General features: G+C 40.1%; 1 protein-coding gene across 1 annotated transcript; it reads right to left on the reverse strand.

The window, feature by feature from the left end:
• Nucleotides 1-3,919: 3,919 nt before the first annotated feature.
• Nucleotides 3,920-17,446, reverse strand: EPCAM (epithelial cell adhesion molecule). Its single transcript, XM_039245950.1, has 9 exons — nt 17,116-17,446; nt 14,802-14,909; nt 14,282-14,522; nt 13,365-13,430; nt 11,324-11,387; nt 9,517-9,618; nt 8,089-8,289; nt 5,735-5,779; nt 3,920-4,379 (listed from the first exon to the last, which is right to left on the reverse strand). Exons 1-9 carry the CDS (start codon nt 17,189-17,191, stop codon nt 4,338-4,340), a joined length of 945 nt encoding a protein of 314 aa, XP_039101881.1. The 5' UTR covers nt 17,192-17,446; the 3' UTR covers nt 3,920-4,337.
• Between the last annotated feature and the right edge of the window lie 1,249 nt (nt 17,447-18,695).

Consider the following 18,695-nt stretch of genomic DNA (forward strand, 5'->3'; position numbering starts at 1 on the left):
TAAAGCCATGTGCATGGATTCAATGTTAGAGTTCAGTGCAGTATACCCCAAGCTATGCCACAGTGGAATATTGATTGCTTTAAATTGAAGTTACTCAAAAAGCAGCAATGCAAGAAGGGCCTCTTGACCCTTTATCTCCCTGAACGCAGGATATAAATCTCCCATGTGAAAGGTGTCCCCCACTTCACGTGGAGACTGAGAGAAGCATCCTTATCACCAGAGGTGGGAATTCAGGGCTGAGGAAGCCTATATAAACAAATCTTGTCGTTTTTACTAATTTACTGCCCCAGCCCAAATTCTGGTTAGAATTCCTTACTAATTGAAACTCCCAAACATGTTTTCTTTGTCCTGTCAGTTCCTCACAGATTTATGTTTCTTTGTCTAAAACGTAGAAGCACTGCATACACTTGTCATTCTTTTGGTCTCAATATTATTATTGAACTTCTGTGCCCATGTAATTAAATTTTGTTTTTTCTTGCGTTAATCTATGTCAATTATTAATCCAACCAGAAGAACTTCTGAGAATAAAGGAAGTAATTTCCTTCTCTCCAACAATGGAGATAAATTATGATAAATTTCTGAAGTTATGTCAAATAGTTGCATCTTACAGAAATTTCATGGTTTCCAGCCCTACATAGGAAACTATGCATTTCTAAAAATAACTGGCAAGAGGACTTTCACAAAAATATAACTGGAAGACATGGTGTGACTGATACGGTGCAAAAAAATCATTCCTCCAACATGGTCTTTTTCATTTCCTCCTATATTTTCCAAATTCACAATAAATGACTATTACCTTTTTATAGTCAGAGTAAGTGTTGGGTAAAAAAGCATATGTGCTAACAAAGAGGCTCATTAAAGAAATAATAATTACGGTTTTATTTTTAATTAATTTTTAAGTTTATATCTAAGTTAGTTAGCATATAGTGCAACGATGATTTCAGGAGTAGATTCCTTAAGGGCCCTTACCCATTTAGCCCATCCCCCCTCCCACAACCCCTCCAGTAACCTTCTGTTTGTTCTCTATATTTAAGAGTCTCTTATGTTTTTGTCCCCCTCCCTGTTTTTATATTCTATCTGCTTCCCTTCCCTTATGTTCATCTGTTTTGTATCTTAAAGTCATCATATGAGTGAAGTCATATGATATTGTCTTTTTCTAATTTCGCTTAGCATGATACCCTCTAGTTCCATCCATGTAGTTGCAAATGTAATTAAGATTTTGTTTTATTTTTCAATCTTTTTTTTTTAAAGGGCACAGTTTTAAAATATATCACATATGGGGCGCCTGGGTGGCTTAGTCGGTTAAGCGTCCGACTTTCGCTTAGGTCATGATCTCGCGGTTCGTGGGTTCGAGCCCCGCGTCGGGCTCTGTGCTGACTGCCAGCTCAGAGCCTGGAGCCTGTTTCAGTCTGTGACTCCCCCTCTCTGACCCTCCCCTGCTCATGCTGTCTCTCTCTCTCTCTCTCTTTCCTAGAAATAAAAATATTAAAAAATAAAATAAAATATATCACATCTACAGGGGTAGAAAATATTAAGGCTAACTCCTGGATCAGTATTTCAGAGTCAATAGAAGAGGAAAACAAGGGGAAACTAATGCTAGTTATGCCAAAGAAGAAAATCTGTAAGCAACATACTAGGGTAGGAAATGGGAGTCATGGTGGTGAGCTGTGGAAGAATCACATGATTAACTGCTGGGGAAAAAAGGCAATTAGTAGGTCAGTGTTGTCTTTAGGAGGGTAGCTTCAAAAGAGATAGGACAGAAACTTGAGGGCATGGGATTGAAGAATGTACCTTATTTATTGCCTCTTCTCTGTAAATTCACCCTTTGCCTGCTCTGTAAAAATGCACCTGAAGCTTTGCCAGTACAGGGTGCAGGAGACACAGTGCAAGAAAAGGGGTAGTTTGTTCCCCTTGCAACACCTGCTGTTTCCCTGGTTTGCAGAGCCCAGGGCTTCTCCAGCACACTGCTGCTCCTCAGCCTTACAGAGTGCCTTTGGTGTCTGGTGGGACATCTCCCTATGAAGTTTTCCCCAGCACTCTAAAGCAGGGGTTCAGCAAACTTTGTCTGTAAAGGGCCAGAATGAATATTTTAGGCTTTGCCAGCCAGTGGGTCAGACAGTATTCAGCTCTTCTGCTAGAGTGCCAAACAGCCCCACACAGTAAGCGAACATAGCTGTGCTCTAAGAGAACTTTATTTATAGACACGGACATTTTTACTTCATGTAACTTTCACATACCAGGAAATATTCAATCATTTAAAAATGCAGAAGCCGGGAGCGCCTGGGTGGCTTAGTCGGTTAAGCGTCCGACTTTCACTTAGGTCATGATCTCGCGGTTCGTGGGTTCGAGCCCCGCGTCGGGCTCTGTGCTGACTGCCAGCTCAGAGCCTGGAGCCTGTTTCAGAGTCTGTGTCTCCCTCTCTCTCTGACCCTCCCCTGCTCACACTGTCTCTCTCTCTCTCTCCCCTAGAAATAAATAAAATATTTTTTTTAAAAAAATGCAGAAGCCATTCTTACCTCCCAGGCTATATAAAAACCAGTGGTAGGCCAGGCTGCAGGCTGTAGTTTGAGGACTCCTGTTCTAGAGGGCAGATTTTCAGGAAGTCCTTCCAGGGCAGCATCATAGCAACTTCGCTGCTCTTCAGTGAGCTGCACCGGCCTCTCCCACAGGGTCCGATCTCAGCCCCGGGAGTGGGGCTCAGGTGAATGTAGAGTCTCTTATTTGGGTGCTCTGTCTCAGCTCTGGGGGTAATGGCTGATCCATATTATCTATTCCTTGTCTTTAACATTCTCCTTATTTTCCACTCGCTGTATAATTTCTACTGTTGCATAACTAATTACCACAAATTTAGCATCTTAAAACAATAAACACTTATTATCAGTTTCCACGGGTCAGGAGTTTAAACATCACATAAGTGGGTCCTTTTCTCAGAGTCTCAAGACTGCAGTAATGTCGGCCAGGGCTGTGATCTCATCTGGAGCTGGGGTCCTCTTCCAAGCTCAGCGGTTGTTGGCCGAATTCAGATCTTGTGGTTGTGGGACTGAGGGCCTCCTCTCAGCCTGCTGTTTCCTGACAGGTGACCCTCTCCACAACTGGCAGTTTGCTTTAAGGCTAAAGCCCATTAGGGAGAACACATCTATAGTTTGTTTCTACTTCGTCTCCTACCTTCAAGCACTCTTTTGTAATCTCCCTTTTAATTCAGTAAAGCTTCAGGGATCTTAATCACATCTACATCTAAAATCCTCTCCCTTTTGAGGCGCCCAGGTGGCTCAGTTGGTTAAAATCCCCTTGCCTTTGCCATAAAATGTAACTTAATCTTGGAAGTGACTGCTCATAGTACTCACAGACCCTACCCACACTGTAGTGATTATATAGGGCATGTACATCAGGGATAAGTAATCTTGGCGGCCAGCTTAGACCTGTGACTACTACAGAAGGGATAAAAATCGTTGGTAAATGTTTGATCTAGTTTTTATATTTTCTTTAATGCTGTTCTCTTCATAGTGTTTTTTAGAAATTTCCTACAAAATGCAAACTATTTCAGGATACTCTAACTTACACAAGATATGTCTTACTGTAATTATCCATCACGTAAGATGTTGAATGTCTGGTGCTTTAACTCAACGAACCATACCATTCATGGTTCACAACGTTATCCACCAATTCTGCCCTAAGGTGTATTTGTCAAAATGCCAAATTGTTTAAAACAGAAACCCAGATTCATTCAGAATAAAATTGTTTGATTTTTCTGTGTAGAAGTTACATATTACAGATTATACATTTTATATTGGATACACGTAATTATAAATTCTCATACAAAACTCTGATTTGCAGTTAGCATCCTGAGCATTTCTTAACCAGTTATCTTATTTGTATACTACGAAATTTGATTCCGTGTGATTCAAACAAAGTTAGGAAATTTAGTTTTAAAGTGTTTTATTTCAGTTTGTAAAAAAAAAGTTTGTATGTACAAGACTCAGAGTAAATAGAAAGGCAGCATTCAATCACAAATGGCTGAGACAGTAGTCATTAAGCCTCTACTGTGGAAGCATATTTAAGGTACACAACCTCAATGTCAGGCAGAAACAATTTTAACTCTGCAGTCCAAGTTCTGAGTTTTATATCAGATCTGCATACATAAGACACTTGTGGTCAAATTTTAAGATTGGTAAAGTCAATTGAAGCTGCTTACATACTGAGTACAGGTTTCACTATTACAAATAGAAGATGTTAACTAACAAAACAATAGTCCTCAAAGATCGCTTTGTCTCATGTTCGTACATTTGTAATCTGTTTGCTAACTTCCCTTCTTGTAGTTATTCTTCAAATTATAGTCATTATGCATTGAGTTCCCTCTGCATCTCACCCATTTCCTTTATCTGCAATAAAGGGAAAAAGAAGAGAGAGAAGAAAATTTAAATAATTTTCCAGTTTTTTGTTAATCCTGAAAATAGTTAAAAAGAAAAAAAAAAGAGGAAAGTTAAGATTCTTCCCACATTTATGAGCCCCATTTGGAAAAAGAAAAAATGTACAAAGAAGCACAAACTGAATGCATGACCAAACTGCTATTTGGAGGTAAGATGGCCAAAGTGACAAGGAAGTAACAGGTGAGCTAGATCTTTAAGAATGGATAAAGTCTGTTAAATGGATGCCATTTTACATCCAGTAAGAACCAATATATTTACTATTTTTCAGATAAGGAAATTAAAGTTCAGAATTAAGTGATTTGTCGCAGATCATACAATTAGTTACAGGCAGAACTGAGACAAGATGATGGAATACTACTACCACTGGCAAACATTGTGCTGTGTGCCAAGCAGTGGACCAGCACTGTATACAGACTATTGTGTTTAATCGTACAATGGGTCTGTACTAATAACCCCATTTTACAGATGAGGAAACATGGAGACTTAAAGAAGTTAAATAACTTGCCCAGCTAACAAGTAGTCAGACCCACATCTATATTGCTCTTGACCACAATCCTACATTGTCATTCCAACCTTCTGTTATGCTTCAGTTCAGGGGGAGACTGTCCCCTAGACCTGTGGTCACCAAAGTAGGTAAGCCAGATAGTCAACTATGGTTTATGAAAAAAAAAGTTACAACTTTCTAGTTCTATTCAATATTTTTTCAATATTGTTTAAATTTCTGTGTTTCTTGGTAAAAGATTAGTAAAAAGCACATACACAATTACAAATAAATGCATAAATATATAAAATTGGTGGGTGTGCTGAAAATGTTCAGGAACAAGTGTGGTTCACATTCAACTCCAAGCGACTGACACGCTAACAATCTCACGCTTTGTCTTCGCACTAACGTCGGTGACTAGTTAGATGGAAGAGACTCACTAGGACATATATTAAGCTCTTTTTTTAATGACTATTTCACTGGAATAAAAACAGTAAGTCAGGTCATCAGCCACACTAAGTTTCTGTAATGTGAATCCACAGAGTACGTCTCTGAAAGATTCCATTAAAAGTTGACACTTGTCAAATAAAAATTGCAGGTCTCCTATCTCACTATGCTTTGAGGCAGAATTCAATATTAGCTGCTCTGCCATGGAACTCATGCAAGAGAATTTAAGGAAACATTGAAAGGCTGTCCCTAAGACCTTACGGCATATACTATAAAGGGGCTCCAGTATAATTGAGTCCTATCGGTATCTAGGTAGGTACAGTGATTATCAGGAGTAAGAGATTTACAAAGGGGCCTTTTTATTAAGTAATCTGTTTACCTCAGCCTTCTCATACTTTGCCATTCTGTTCTTTCTGGAGATAACCTGAATGGAAGAAAAATTGACACATAAATGTTTTTAACGGACATAATTCCTACCTGAACAAATGTAATTTTAAAATTTACCTGCAGATACTATTTCTTAAATTAAAATTTCCCTACTAATAAGAAAAAGGGCCTATACTTACTATGATGAGCACTAATACATGAAATTAAAAAGTTTTTTTTTTTTAATATTTATTTTTGAGAGAGAAACAGTATGTTATGCACGCATGAGCAGGGAAGGGGCAAAGAGAAAGTGGGATATAAAGAATCCCAAGTAGGCTCCATGCTGTCAGTGCTATGCGGGGCTTGAACTCACAAACTGTGAGATCATGACCTGAGCCGAAGTCAGACACTTAACCGATTGAGCCACCCAGGTGCCCCTAATATACAGAATTGTTAAATTGTACACCTGAAACTAATATAACACTATCTATTATAGTTCAGTTAAAAACAACTTTGAGCCCTCCTGCCCACCAAAATCTTTTGGAACAATAACAACAAAAAGCCTATAACATCCAGTTAAACAAACCTAAAAAAAAAATGCATTGAGAAAACAATGAATAATCTTTAATAATAAAATCTAACAGCCTGCTACCCATTCTTCCACATTTTGCTCCATCTTAGTACAAATATACACAAAAACATACATATGAGTTTTGGAAAAGGGGGGCAGTCTAAAAAAAATGGGATCATACAATATTGTTTACCTCTATGCACAGCCTACTTTAACATCATAGGAACCTTTCGGGGAACAAACGCTATAAATAGCACTCATTCTTCTTAATAGTTTTATACCATAACATGAATTTTCCACAATCTCATCTGTTTTCCTACAGACGTGCACTCAAGTTGTTTCCAGATTCACCCTTACAAGCAACACTGCAATATATAACCTATACTGTCCTTCCTGTGTACCTGTGCTTTCATTTCTATAGGACAAGTTGATTTCTAGGATTCTCTCAGGTGTTTATTTCCCATCTGGATTTCTTCTGTAAGTCATCTATCCATGCCTTTTGCTATTCTTGACTTAACTTTCTCCTCGGTTTGTAAGAATTCATATATTATGCATAACAACCTTTTTTGTTTTATGTATCATGGATATTTTCCCCCAGCCTATCATTGATATTTTTCACTTTATAGTATTTTTGCCATAAAAAATGTTTACTTTCAACTTAGTCAAATATGTAACTTTTCATTCATGAATTCTAGATTTCTTGCCTTACTTGGTTTTCTTTACCACAAGGCTGTACAAACATTTCCTCAATTAATTTTGAGGCTCGTTCTATTTTTTTTAAACATTTTTAGCTAAAATCTAGCTGGAATTTGTGTTTGAACATGGGCGTACTACTCCATAATGTACCATTCCAAGAGCTGGGCAACATGGCCTGCCCTGGTGGGGGGAGGGGTGTGGTGAAATAGAATTTCAACTTTTATTTTCATCTAGATATGGATAGCCAAGTATGATAATTACACTGAACTGAAAATCTAAGTTCTCACACACCCTCAAATCTATTTCTGAATTATGGTATGTTGTTAACAGTTGTTAAGACTTCTTAATGCTAAGCATCCTTGTATTTCTAGAATAAATCCTGTCCAGGTGGTACCTTCTTCTGCTGAAGCACTGCTAAATTAAATGTGCTAATCTTTTGTTTAGAATTGCTCCTCACATTTACCACTTTTAATCCTTTCCATGGTAACGTTAATAATTGGTGTTCTGCTGTTTCATTTCACTGAACAGTTTGTGAGTTCTGGTATTTTGCACCAATGCTGGCAGGGCTGTTGGACTGTTTGCAGCGAGAGAACTGAAGGACGTTTGCTGCTTGGTGGAAACGTAACTGACCTGTGAGGTGCTCAGCTATGAGCTTTTTTCAAGTTAGTATTCTCTCTTGCTTCATAAAGTGACTGCTTTATAAAAAAGGACCAGATGCAAGAGATTCATTCACCATAGAGTATTATAAAAACTGAAGATTTTGCTTCATTAAAAGTTCTGGAACATGGGAGTAGCTCTTTCATACTGTCAACTTTTCTTGAAAGAATACGCCTTTAAATGAAAATGGACTTGTTCTGGGGCGCCTGGGGGGCTCAGTTGGTTGAGTGTTGGTTGAGTGACTCTTGATTTCAGCTCAGGTCATGATCCAGGGTCATGGGATCAAGCCCTGCACTGGGCTCTGCACTCATGTGCAGAACCTGCTCAGGATTCTCTTTCTCTTTCTGCCCCTCTCTCCCTCGTCTCCACTCCCACATGCTCTGTCTCTCCCTAAAAGAAAAAAAAAAAGAAAGAAAAAGAAAGTGGACTTGTTCTATACTTACCAGCACAACGATTCCAGCAATAACTGCTAGTGTCACAACCACAATGACAGCAATAATACCAGTTTGCAGACCCTGCATCGAAAATTCAGGTGGTTTTTCATCAACATAGTAAATTGCAGTTCGACTGGGATCCAGATCCAATTGCTCCCCGTTTATTCTCAGATCCATTTTCTTGGAATGGAACAAGGATTCGTCTTTAACCTATATCAAGAAGGAGAAAAGCAATTGAAAATATTTAAGAAAACCTACCATGGCCATATACTATTAGATCCCAATTATACGTGGAAAGAACTGCTGCCAAGGGTTTTTGTAGTTTCAGTGGTAACAATCCCATATGCTGAAACTTCAAAAAAACTTATTGTGGCAAATTCTCACACACACATGAAAGCAGAAAGACGAACATAATGAAGTCCCATGTACCTATGACCCAGATTCAACAATATAAAGCAAATAGCCAACATTACTTAATCTATTCTTCCTTCTATCCTTCATCCCTTCCCTCTCCCCTGGGCCAGATTATTTTGAAGCGAACCCCAGGTTTCATCAGAAAATGGCTCAGTATAGGGATGCCTGGGTGACTCAGTTGGTTAAGCTTCTGACTTTGGCTCAGGTCATGATCTTGTGGTTCGTGAGTTCGAGCCCTGCATCAGGCTCCGTGCTGACAGCTCAGAGCCTAGAGTCTGCTTGAAATTCCGTGTCTCTTTTCTCTGCCTTTTCCCTGCTCACTCTCTCTTTCTCAAAAAGAAATAAACATTAAAAAACTTTTTTAAAGAAAAAAATAGAATGGCTCACTTGATGTTAAAGGTTCTTTATTTTTTTGATGATATATTAAAGTTGAAACAAACTATTTTAATCATACTAGTTATACAACACTTCTTATATACCCTCTTGTTCATGGACATTTTAATGGGGAAGAGGCTATCAACATAAACTAAGTAACTACCAAAGATGCAATAGGGTAATAATTATGAGAGAAGATATTCTAAGTAAAAGAATTTGATAAGAAGGCATAAATATAAATAGATCAGAAAGGTGTATGGTGGGGATGAGGATATTGTTCATTGCAGCACAAGAATCATGTGGAGAACAGAGGTGTGGTTGGTATGCAAGTGGGGAAAAAGGTAACAAAAGATGGGGTGCCTGGGTGGCTCAATTGATTAAGAGTCTGACTCTTGATTTCAGCTCAGGTCATGAGCTCACGGTTTATGAGACTAAGCCCCGTGACAGGCTCTGTGCCTAGCGTGGAGCCTTCTTAATTCTCTCTCCCTCTCTCTCTGCCCCTCCCCAGCTCACATGCTCTCTCTCAAAAGAAATAGATAATCTTAAAGAAAAAAAAAAAAGATGATGAAAGATCTTGAATTCATTGAGGCATGACAGACAATATTAGACTTCTAAACACAGGAATAAAATGAGGAAGATTATACTCACATCTTTTTCAAAATAATAAGCCACATCAGCTATGTCTACTTCATTCTGAGTTTTCTGAGATGAATTTTGCACCAGATCAATAGTGATAAGATCATTCTCATACTGGGGGAAATATGAAAAATATAAATTAATACCAACACAACCAAAATCATGTGAAAATATTATTGTTCAATAATCAGAATATTCAGTTTTTTATTTTTCTGTAATATACATGTGTCAGCATTCCTTTCCACTAGTGGGTAACCGAGTTTATAACTAATAATATAAACCCCTTTGGGACATTTTAAAATCTATCCAAGGGAAATAAGAAAGCAATGCAACTTAAAATAATTATGATGCATATATTCTTTCCAAGAGAGAATTTTTTTCTACCCAAAAGATTTCAAAATAAGATCTTAAAGTATCTTAGTTGGGTGGTGCCTGGCTGGCTCAGTCAGTAGAGCATGTGACTCTTGATCTGGGGGTCATGAGTTCAAGCCTCACACTGAGCACAGAGCTTACTTTACAATAAAAACTAAAGAAAACAAAAAACACAAAGAGGACCCTGGGGGGCTCAGTCGGTCAAACGTCTGACTCGATTTCCACTCAGGTCATGGTCTCACAATTTGTGGGTTCAAGCCCTGCATTGGGCTCTACACTGACAGTGTGGAGCCTGCTTGGGATTCTCTGTCTCTGTCTCTCTCCGTCCCTCCCTACTTGTGCTGTCTCTCTCACTCTTTCTCTTTCAGGATAAATGAATAAATTTTCAATAAAAACAAAACAAACAAACAAAAAAAGCATCTCATTTGGTTAGAACTACTTTTAAAATAAAATGCTAAGAAAATACAATCCAAAATTCAGTATGCATTTACCATATTCTGCTTTTAAAGAGCAAAAAAGTATATTCCTTCCTGTCCTTAAAAATGACATGGGGCGCCTGGGTGGCTCAGTTGGTTGAGCATCTGACTTCGGCTCGGGTCATGATCTCACAGCTCTTGGGTTCAAGCCCCACATTGGGCTCTGTGCTGACACACCAGAGCCTGAAGCCTGCTTCAGATTCTGTTTCCTTCTCTCTGCCCCTCCCCCTATCATGCTTGCGCTCTCTCTCTCTCTCAAAAATAAACAAAAACATTTTTAAAAAGTGACATAAATTTTCTGCCTTGAAAAAGTTCCATCACACTATTCAAGTATTTTTCAAGCAGAGTTGAAAGAGTCAAGGAAAGGGTAATTGATTGAGAACTAGCTTCTTAAACCAGAGAAGATGGAAGCTAGGTGGCATCCTAAAGTAAAAGTGTGTACAAAAAACAATCATAGACACAGGTATCCCAGGCTAAGATGACTGGCATGCATGACAGATACCAGAGATACTACGTTTTCCTTAGGGTAAACCTGAGGTTTTCAAAGGCTATAGAAGGAAAAGAACAGGAATTTTGAATTATTAAGTTTAAACTGTTATTCAGGGGTGCTTGGGTGGCTCAGTCGGTTAAGTGTCCTACTTCAGCTCAGGCCATGATCACACAGTTCATGGGTTCAAACCCCGCATCAGGCTCTGTGTTAACAGCTCAGAGCCTGGAGCCTGCTTCAGATTCTGTATCTCCCTCTTTCTCTGACTCTCCCCTGCTCTCATTGTCTCTCTCTCTCTCTCTCTCAGAAATAAATAAAAATGTTAAAAAAAATTTTTAAATAAATAAACTTAAAACCAAATAAAATAAATAAAAAAATAAACTGTTATTCAAATGCAGTTTAACCACTTCCAAAAGTCATACCGAAACCATACTATCCCACCAACTTTCTGCTAAAGTTCATTTATAAAAAACAAAAATCTTACCAGAATGTTTGTGATATATTTTGGATCTAGTTGATAACGAGTTGTGATTACCTCCTTAAGCGCACTGTAAAGAATTAAAAATCTGTTTAAAAAAAAATGTACTACACAACGTTAAGAAGCACTACTTTTAAACTAAGCAGGTAGCTCAAGCTCTAGAATTCTTGTTAACCAAACTTGTTTTAAAAATGTCATGCCATTTTGCAACTATTAATAATAATTGATTCAGGGGGCGCCTGGGTGGCTCAGTCGGTTAAGTGTCCAACTTCGGCTCAGGCCATGATCTCATGGTTCGTGGGTTGGAGCCCCGCGTCAGGCTCTGTACTGACAGCTGGCTCAGAGCCTGGAGCCTGTTTCAGATTCTGTATCTCCCTCTCTCTCTGACTCTCCCCTGCTCATGCTGTCTCTCTCTCTCAAAAATAAATAAAACATTAAAAAAAATCATGAAAAGTTTTTAAAATTAATAATAATAATAATTGATTCAGGCTAGAATGGTCCACTGATGCTAAAATAGTTGAGTTCTAGTTTGATTAGAAACAGAATATTTAGGGGCGCCTGGGTGGCTCAGTTGGTTAAGCATCCAACTTTGGCTCAGGTCATGATCTCACGATTCGTGGGTTTGAGCCCCACATTGGGCTCTATGCTGACAGCTCAGAGCCTGCAGCCTACTTCCGATTCCATGTCTCCCTCTCTCTTTGCCCCTCCCCTGCTCATGCTCTGTCTCTCTCAGTCTCTCAAAAATAAACAAACATTAAAAAAATTAAAAAAAAAAAAGAAACAGGATATTTACACAGTATCCAAGTACTTGCCCATATATTATATTTATTAATTACAAAGAAGTAAACGGTAACTCTACATTACAAACTTGATAGATTCCCTTTAACCACAGTTAACATCACTAATAAAGAGACAAAAAGACATCAGGTGCTTCCTAATGTGAAGTACTAAGAAGGACATAAGATCACTTACATAATTTTTCTGTCAAGAATGTTTAACCTGCATTTAATTATGAGGAAACATCAGATAAATCCTAACCTGAGGGACATTCTATGAAATAATTTGCCTACACTCTTCAAAAATATCAGTGTAATGAAGGACCAACAAAGGCCAAAACAGGGTTCCATATCAAAAAAGACTAAAGAATCACAACTAAATGCAATGCATGATCTTAGATTGAGTTCTGAGTCAAAGGGGGAAAAAAACTGCCATAAAGATCAACCCTGGGAAACGTGGCACAATATAGTTTAACATTAAATTTCCTGGATTTGGTAACTGTAGGGTGGTTATATAAGGGAGTGCCTTTCAGAGCACCTGGCAGGCTCAGTCAGTACAGCATGCGACTCTTATCTTGGAGTTGTGAGTTTGAGTCCCTCGTTGTATGCAGAGATTACAAGAAAGAGAAAGAAAGAAAGAAACTAAGAGAGTGCCTTTTGTTCCTAGAAAAAGATACACTAAAGTAGTTAGGGGTAAAGGGGTATGACATCTAAAACTTGCTCTCAAATAGTTCCGGAAAAAAAAAACAAAACATCTACATGTGTTTAGATAGATATAAGAAGTACACACACGTACACATTTAAAAAGAAAATGGGGCAAAATGTTCATTGGTGATTGGTGAATGTGAATTAAGAGTACTGTAGGAATCTGTATTATTCCTGCAATTCTATTCCAAATAAGGTTAGGGTTGCCTGGGTGGCTCAGTCAGTTAAGCGTCCGACTTTGCCCCAGGTCATGATCCTGTGGCTCATGAGTTCGAGCCCGGCATTGGGCTCTGTGCTGACAGCTCAGAGCCTGGAACCTGCTTTAGATTCTGTGTCTCCTTCTTTCTCTGCCCCTCCCCTGACTGTGTTCGGTCTCTCTTTCTCAAAAGTAAATAAAAACATTTTTAAAAATTAAGTAAAAAAACAAAATAAGGTTAAAATATTACTTATAGTATCTATTTTTCATAAATATAAAAAACATTAAGACTTGTTTTCGTTTTTCTAACGGTGTAGAATGAAGATCTGTATACCAACAGTGCAAATACAATGTACTTAAGAGTACGTACGTCTGCAAACTTTGAATATCATAAGGTGTTTCTCTTGTTTTGTGTTTTAGTTCAATGATGATCCAGCTGTAAAGTAAAAAGACAGTATTTACTGATTGACTGATAGTAAAATTCCCAAGTTAAATTATAGTATAATTAACAGAAAAGGGTTTCTACAATAGGTATGACCTTAATTTCTTCCCTGGCCCTCACACATTGCTCATAAAGCACGCATCCAGGAAAGAACACCCTTCCAAATAGGTCAACCTCTGGCGTTGGGCCACTATACTCAAGGTCACATAAAGCCAAGGCTTAGCTGCTCATTCTGGGCCACGTTCAAAGAAGGAAGAGACAAAAAAGTACTGAGAGAAACAGAGAAAAGTGACCAGGAGGCTCCAGAACACCAGAGAGAGTGTCTGCCTTGGTCTTGATAAATTTCCAGCTCTAGTCACTTTTTAAATGAAAATTTTTTCCCTTTAGCTAGCTTGAGTATGCTTCCATTCCTTTTTATTGCATAAATGCGAGAAAACCACACCTCGTTTTTAAGACACAATAAATGGGCAAATATAAACAGCTTAAATTTTTCATATACATTTAACACTCATCCAACATTAAAATCTGAACAGTGTTAAGTAAAAATATAAGAGGAAAAATCATGTTTAGGAGGCTACCAGAAGAAAAAATTCTTCAAGTAAGAAAAATATATTGCTAGTGAGTTCATAAAAGTATCTCTGGAAAGTTACGTAATAAGCTGGTGACATCAGTTCTGTGGAGGTAAAATGGATAGCTGGGAGGCTGAGGAAAACAGCTTTTCGTTGTATACTCTTTTCTATCTTTTGAATTCTAAACCACTAAATCATATTACATATTCACAAATAAATGTCATTAAATGAATCTGAAAAGCATGAAAACAAAGAATATTTGACAGCTCAACTCACTAGGTCCTCACGCGCTCGGAGCAGGATATTTCCGTGTCCTTATCAGTTCTTCTGACCCCAGCAGTGTTTACACACCAGCACGTGCTGGTGCCATTGCACTGCTTAGCTTTAAAGAGCCCCTTCTCATCACAGTCGGGATCATAGAGCCCATCATTGTTCTGGAAAGCCCCCTCAGGTTTCGCTCTTCTCCCAGACTTTGTACCAGTCATTTCTGCTTTCATCACCAGACATTTGGTTGCCACTGAAAAGAAAGCTTCGTGTCACACCGAAAAATAACTGCAGTCTTATGCCTAAGGAAAAACATTTTAATTTAACTCAAACTCCCAGAGCCAAAGATTATTGCAGACTTACACAGTTCCACATTCACTAAGTTTTAATGCTTCAGCTATAGGAGATAATTTTGACAAAATAACACGATTCAAATTTGAACCAAAAAAAAACGCTTCCCAACTCAAGACACATCAATTAAAGAAGGCGAAGTCCAAATACAGTTTAAAGGCAATGAGGATATTCTACTCACGTTTTGAGCAAATGACAGAATTTTGTGCACCAATTGAAGTACACTCGCACTGACCGTGTGTGTTCAAAGAGCAGTTTGTGGTCAGTTTGTAGTTTTCACAGACACATCCTGGATAAATTAAGAAAACAAATCCCGCTTTAAAATGTGGATCCAACCATGAACTCTGGTGTCCCAGCTACATTATGTTCTAATACTAATGCTTAAGTTATAGGGCCACAAAGCCTTCAAAAATGATCCTGAATCCTTCATTTTTCAGCTGTAATTTGATTGCCTGAGATCATGGCAAACAGTTTGTATATATTACACAGACACATAATCTAATTTGCATGCATTCCCATTTTGATTTTTTTAAACCAAGCCCTCCAAACATCCTATTCAGTAGTAGCTCCTTGATGATACTCCCAGTCTCAGATCCTTCCTTCCTCCTTTTCTGCTAGTTAAACCCTTGCTTGTCAGCTACTGACTTATTTCCCGAAAACCAACAATTCCAATTCTAGGATCTGTAAATAACTCACATTTCCTCCCTCCTCCCAGCTAATTTTCTTAAAATCTGAATTTCAAAGCTCTAAGCTTAATGGGAATATTATATCCAGACCTTGGATAACTTTGTATCTTAGAAAAATTATGCTTTCAGTGAATCAGGGGGGAACTTTTGTTTGTGGGCTTCCTAACTAAACTGAATTCTAAGTACCCAATTCTGAAGGTGATATTAAGCAGTTTATCCTGGGTATTAATGCCAGTTTAATAGTTCTTTCACTATCTCAAAACTTCATTTTAATTTCAAATTGGCAAGCCCCTCTAATTCCTTGTTATTTGTTTAGCTAAGAGAATACAATCATTAACAACAAAAACTGCTGTGACAAACCAAAGAATTGTTATACATTGATCCTTCATCTCATGTTGGCTTTAATTATTCCCTATTTAAATTATAATTAAATGAACCACCTATATAATCTGTCCAGCAGTGAGCTCCGGTATTGGAATCACAAAATGAGAGAGTGGCTGTCCTCAAGGAGTTAAAGTCTTAGGCAGCACTCTACTATACCTGATTGAAAGCGCATTTTCATGCCCAAGGGATGTGAGATTTAGAACAGATCAGTCTTGTACAGGCTTTCTGAACATACCCTATAGCAACTATCATCACTTTAAAACAATTTAAGATTAAGTACTTAGCCTTAGACGGGAACTAGAAAAACATGAGTTACTTACACTGCATATTTTGAAAGTGTAATTAATTAGGCCCAAGCCCTGTTGGTAAAGGCTAAAGGCCTTTCCAGAAAGCTTCCGCTAACTGCGACTTTACTTCTGGCCACCATCTTACAAATACATAAAGAGATGGCAGCCAAGATGTTTACTCCAAACTAAGAAAAATGTAATCAAACCACACGTTCAATGTTCGGATAACAGCGTGACTTTCCACACCAGACTGTTCCATCACCACTTAAATCGTGGTTTCCAAGATTAAAAGAAATGGAAAAACTGGATGTTACGAGGGAGTAAACACACACACGCACGCACACACACACACACACACCACGATATAAAACTGCTTCGGTTTACGGCATGTTTAGAGCAAAAAAAGTTTACTCTAAAAAATATACTCAGTTATTAATTAGAACATTCTTTTAAGGTGGCGGGATTTTTCTTTTTACTCTTTACAATTATCGATATTTCTGGGTTCCTACAATAAACTTGGAATTATCTACACGATCCTTAAAGAAGTGAAAACACCCACTCTCACACCCCAAGTAGCCGAGGCGCAGGAAGACTTGCTCCCTGCGCAGGTGCGTAGCGGGCCTGCCGCCTCCCCGCAGCCACCTGCCCCCGCCCGAGACCCACATCCGGGGCCAGCCACAGGTGCCCGGGGGAGGGACGGGACGGGCCAGCTTCGCCGCCGTCTCCCCACCCGGCCGCGGCTGGTTCCGTCACACGAGGACCCGGAGCGCGCGCCTCGGCGGCGGTAGGTGGGCGAGCCCAGAAGTAGCGCGGCCGCTGCGCCGCCTAAGGGCCCCCTGGCCCACTCCGAGGTCAAGGAGTCCCCGAACGTGGCCATTTCGTTCACTGCCTCCCAGCCTCTGCTCCGGGCCATGTCCCTAAAGGGCGGTGCAAAGCGGCAAAGTGAGGAGGCTCCCTCCTCGCCGTACGAGCGGAGGTCTTCCCGTCGCCTTCAGCGCGCGGAGGGCCTGGGCTGCTGCAGCCCCGCGCCGTCCGCTCCAGACAGGAAAGCGCTGCCGGCCGCCCCTGCGCCACCATCTCCGACTCAGATGCCGGGGGACGTCCCCACCAGGCCCCAGCCCACAACTCTGCTGCTTACCTTTCTGCGCCGCAGCCACCGCCGCGGTGGCCGCCGCGAGCAGGAGCCCGAACGCGAGGACCTGGGGGCGCGCCATACTGTACGCGCACCGACGAGAGGCGCTAGGCGGACTGGGGTCTCGCGGGAGGGAGCGCGGAGGGAACGGGGCGCCGGGAGCCCGCGGAGCGGCCTGGAATGCGGCGATCCGCGTCGGGAGGATGGCGGAGAGCTGCTCCGGGACCGCGCCGACGGTGCGAGCTCGCCGAAGGACTACTCACTATGCGCGCGCGGCGGGGCAGAGCAGACCTGCGGGACCTGGCGGCTCCGCCTCCCGGGCTCGGCCCGGGGCTGCACACCTCAGTCCTCAAGTCCCCGGCGATGAGTCAGCGCCTGGGGGCGGAGAGTGAGAGAGCAAGTTCCCCTCCCCCACACCTGGTGCGGCCGTTGCGGTGCCACCTCCCCAGGTGAACGCGGGCGGCGCCCCGCCCCACGCCGCCAGCAGGTGCTTCCTCGCGTAGCAGCGGGTGGGGGCTGGAGGGGCGGTGGGCTGCTACCATGACCGCCGGCAGGGACCCTTGGTAGCCACGGAGAAATTCTGAGAAAACAACTGAGTCTTCCCTTTACGAGATGGAGCAAGAGCAAGACTCTGAAACCTTGAAGAAATGGGGCCTGAAGGAAAGAGTGAGGCGAAGGCGGAAACTGAAAGGGACGCAGGAGAACCGTCGGAACCACAATAAAAAAGTCGACCTTTGAACTTTACCTGGCAGTTTATTCCTTTGACGCTAGAAAAGAAAACGCTCCCTGGCTGTCAGAAGATGACAAACCCGTGTGTTCTTTATAATTATTCTCATTCTTTTCCCATTTTTATAAGCATTTTAAGCACCTGAAAATGTAAGAAAATATGATCCCAGAGCGCCAAATGCTGAGAACTGAGATGATTTCAACTTAATATTGAAGAACAATGTTGATAGTCCTTTGAAAACAGAGGGAGAAGCGAAGGACAATTTATTTCAGCAAATGAATTCAAATTACAACACGCTATTATTACAGTCTTAAAATAATTGTAATGACGAGTGTTTTTAATGTTACTTGGACTAACTGTAATATGATAGCCTATTTTTAAAAGGCGTTTTTCCGGGAAAAAAAAAGCTTTTTTTCTGTTTTAGAGATCAGAGTAAGTGCAAAAGAGGAAAGGTGAAAAAACGATTTTAAGATTCAACTAAAGTTGATTTTTATTGAGTATCAAGTAAAAAATTATGCTTTTATTTAGCAGTAATTTAAGTTGTACCCTATTTCCAGTTGATTACTGTAAATAGTCACTGTGTTACAATGACTACCTCTATAATTTGAATTTTACTAGGACATTAAATAAACTATTTAACTATTTGATTATTGACTTCATAAGGAAATCTTATCAATCTTTTGAACCTGTAAATCTGAGTTGCTAGACCTGGTTTTGGAACTTTATGATCTGTTCAGCAATTTAAGTGAAAAGAATAGTGTCAAATCAGGAATAAGTTATCAACCTGATTTTTGTTGTTTTTGCATTTTGGATATTTTCAGGAAGTTGCACACTGCCAACCCCCAAACTGTACATACTG

This window comes from Hyaena hyaena, unplaced genomic scaffold, assembly GCF_003009895.1.
Source record: "Hyaena hyaena isolate Hyena2069 unplaced genomic scaffold, ASM300989v1 scaffold_274, whole genome shotgun sequence".
NCBI classification, from domain to species: domain Eukaryota; kingdom Metazoa; phylum Chordata; class Mammalia; order Carnivora; family Hyaenidae; genus Hyaena; species Hyaena hyaena.

Excerpts from the sequence above, each read along its gene's own strand:
- EPCAM (XM_039245950.1), bottom strand. The coding sequence starts at position 17,191 with ATGGCGCGCCCCCAGGTCCTCGCGTTCGGGCTCCTGCTCGCGGCGGCC. Across the intron at positions 11,388-13,364 it reads GATATTCAAAGTTTGCAGAC|TGCGCTTAAGGAGGTAATCA; the intron begins GTACGTACTCTT and ends AATTCTTTACAG. Across the intron at positions 5,780-8,088 it reads TTGCTGGAATCGTTGTGCTG|GTTATCTCCAGAAAGAACAG; the intron begins GTAAGTATAGAA and ends TCTTCCATTCAG.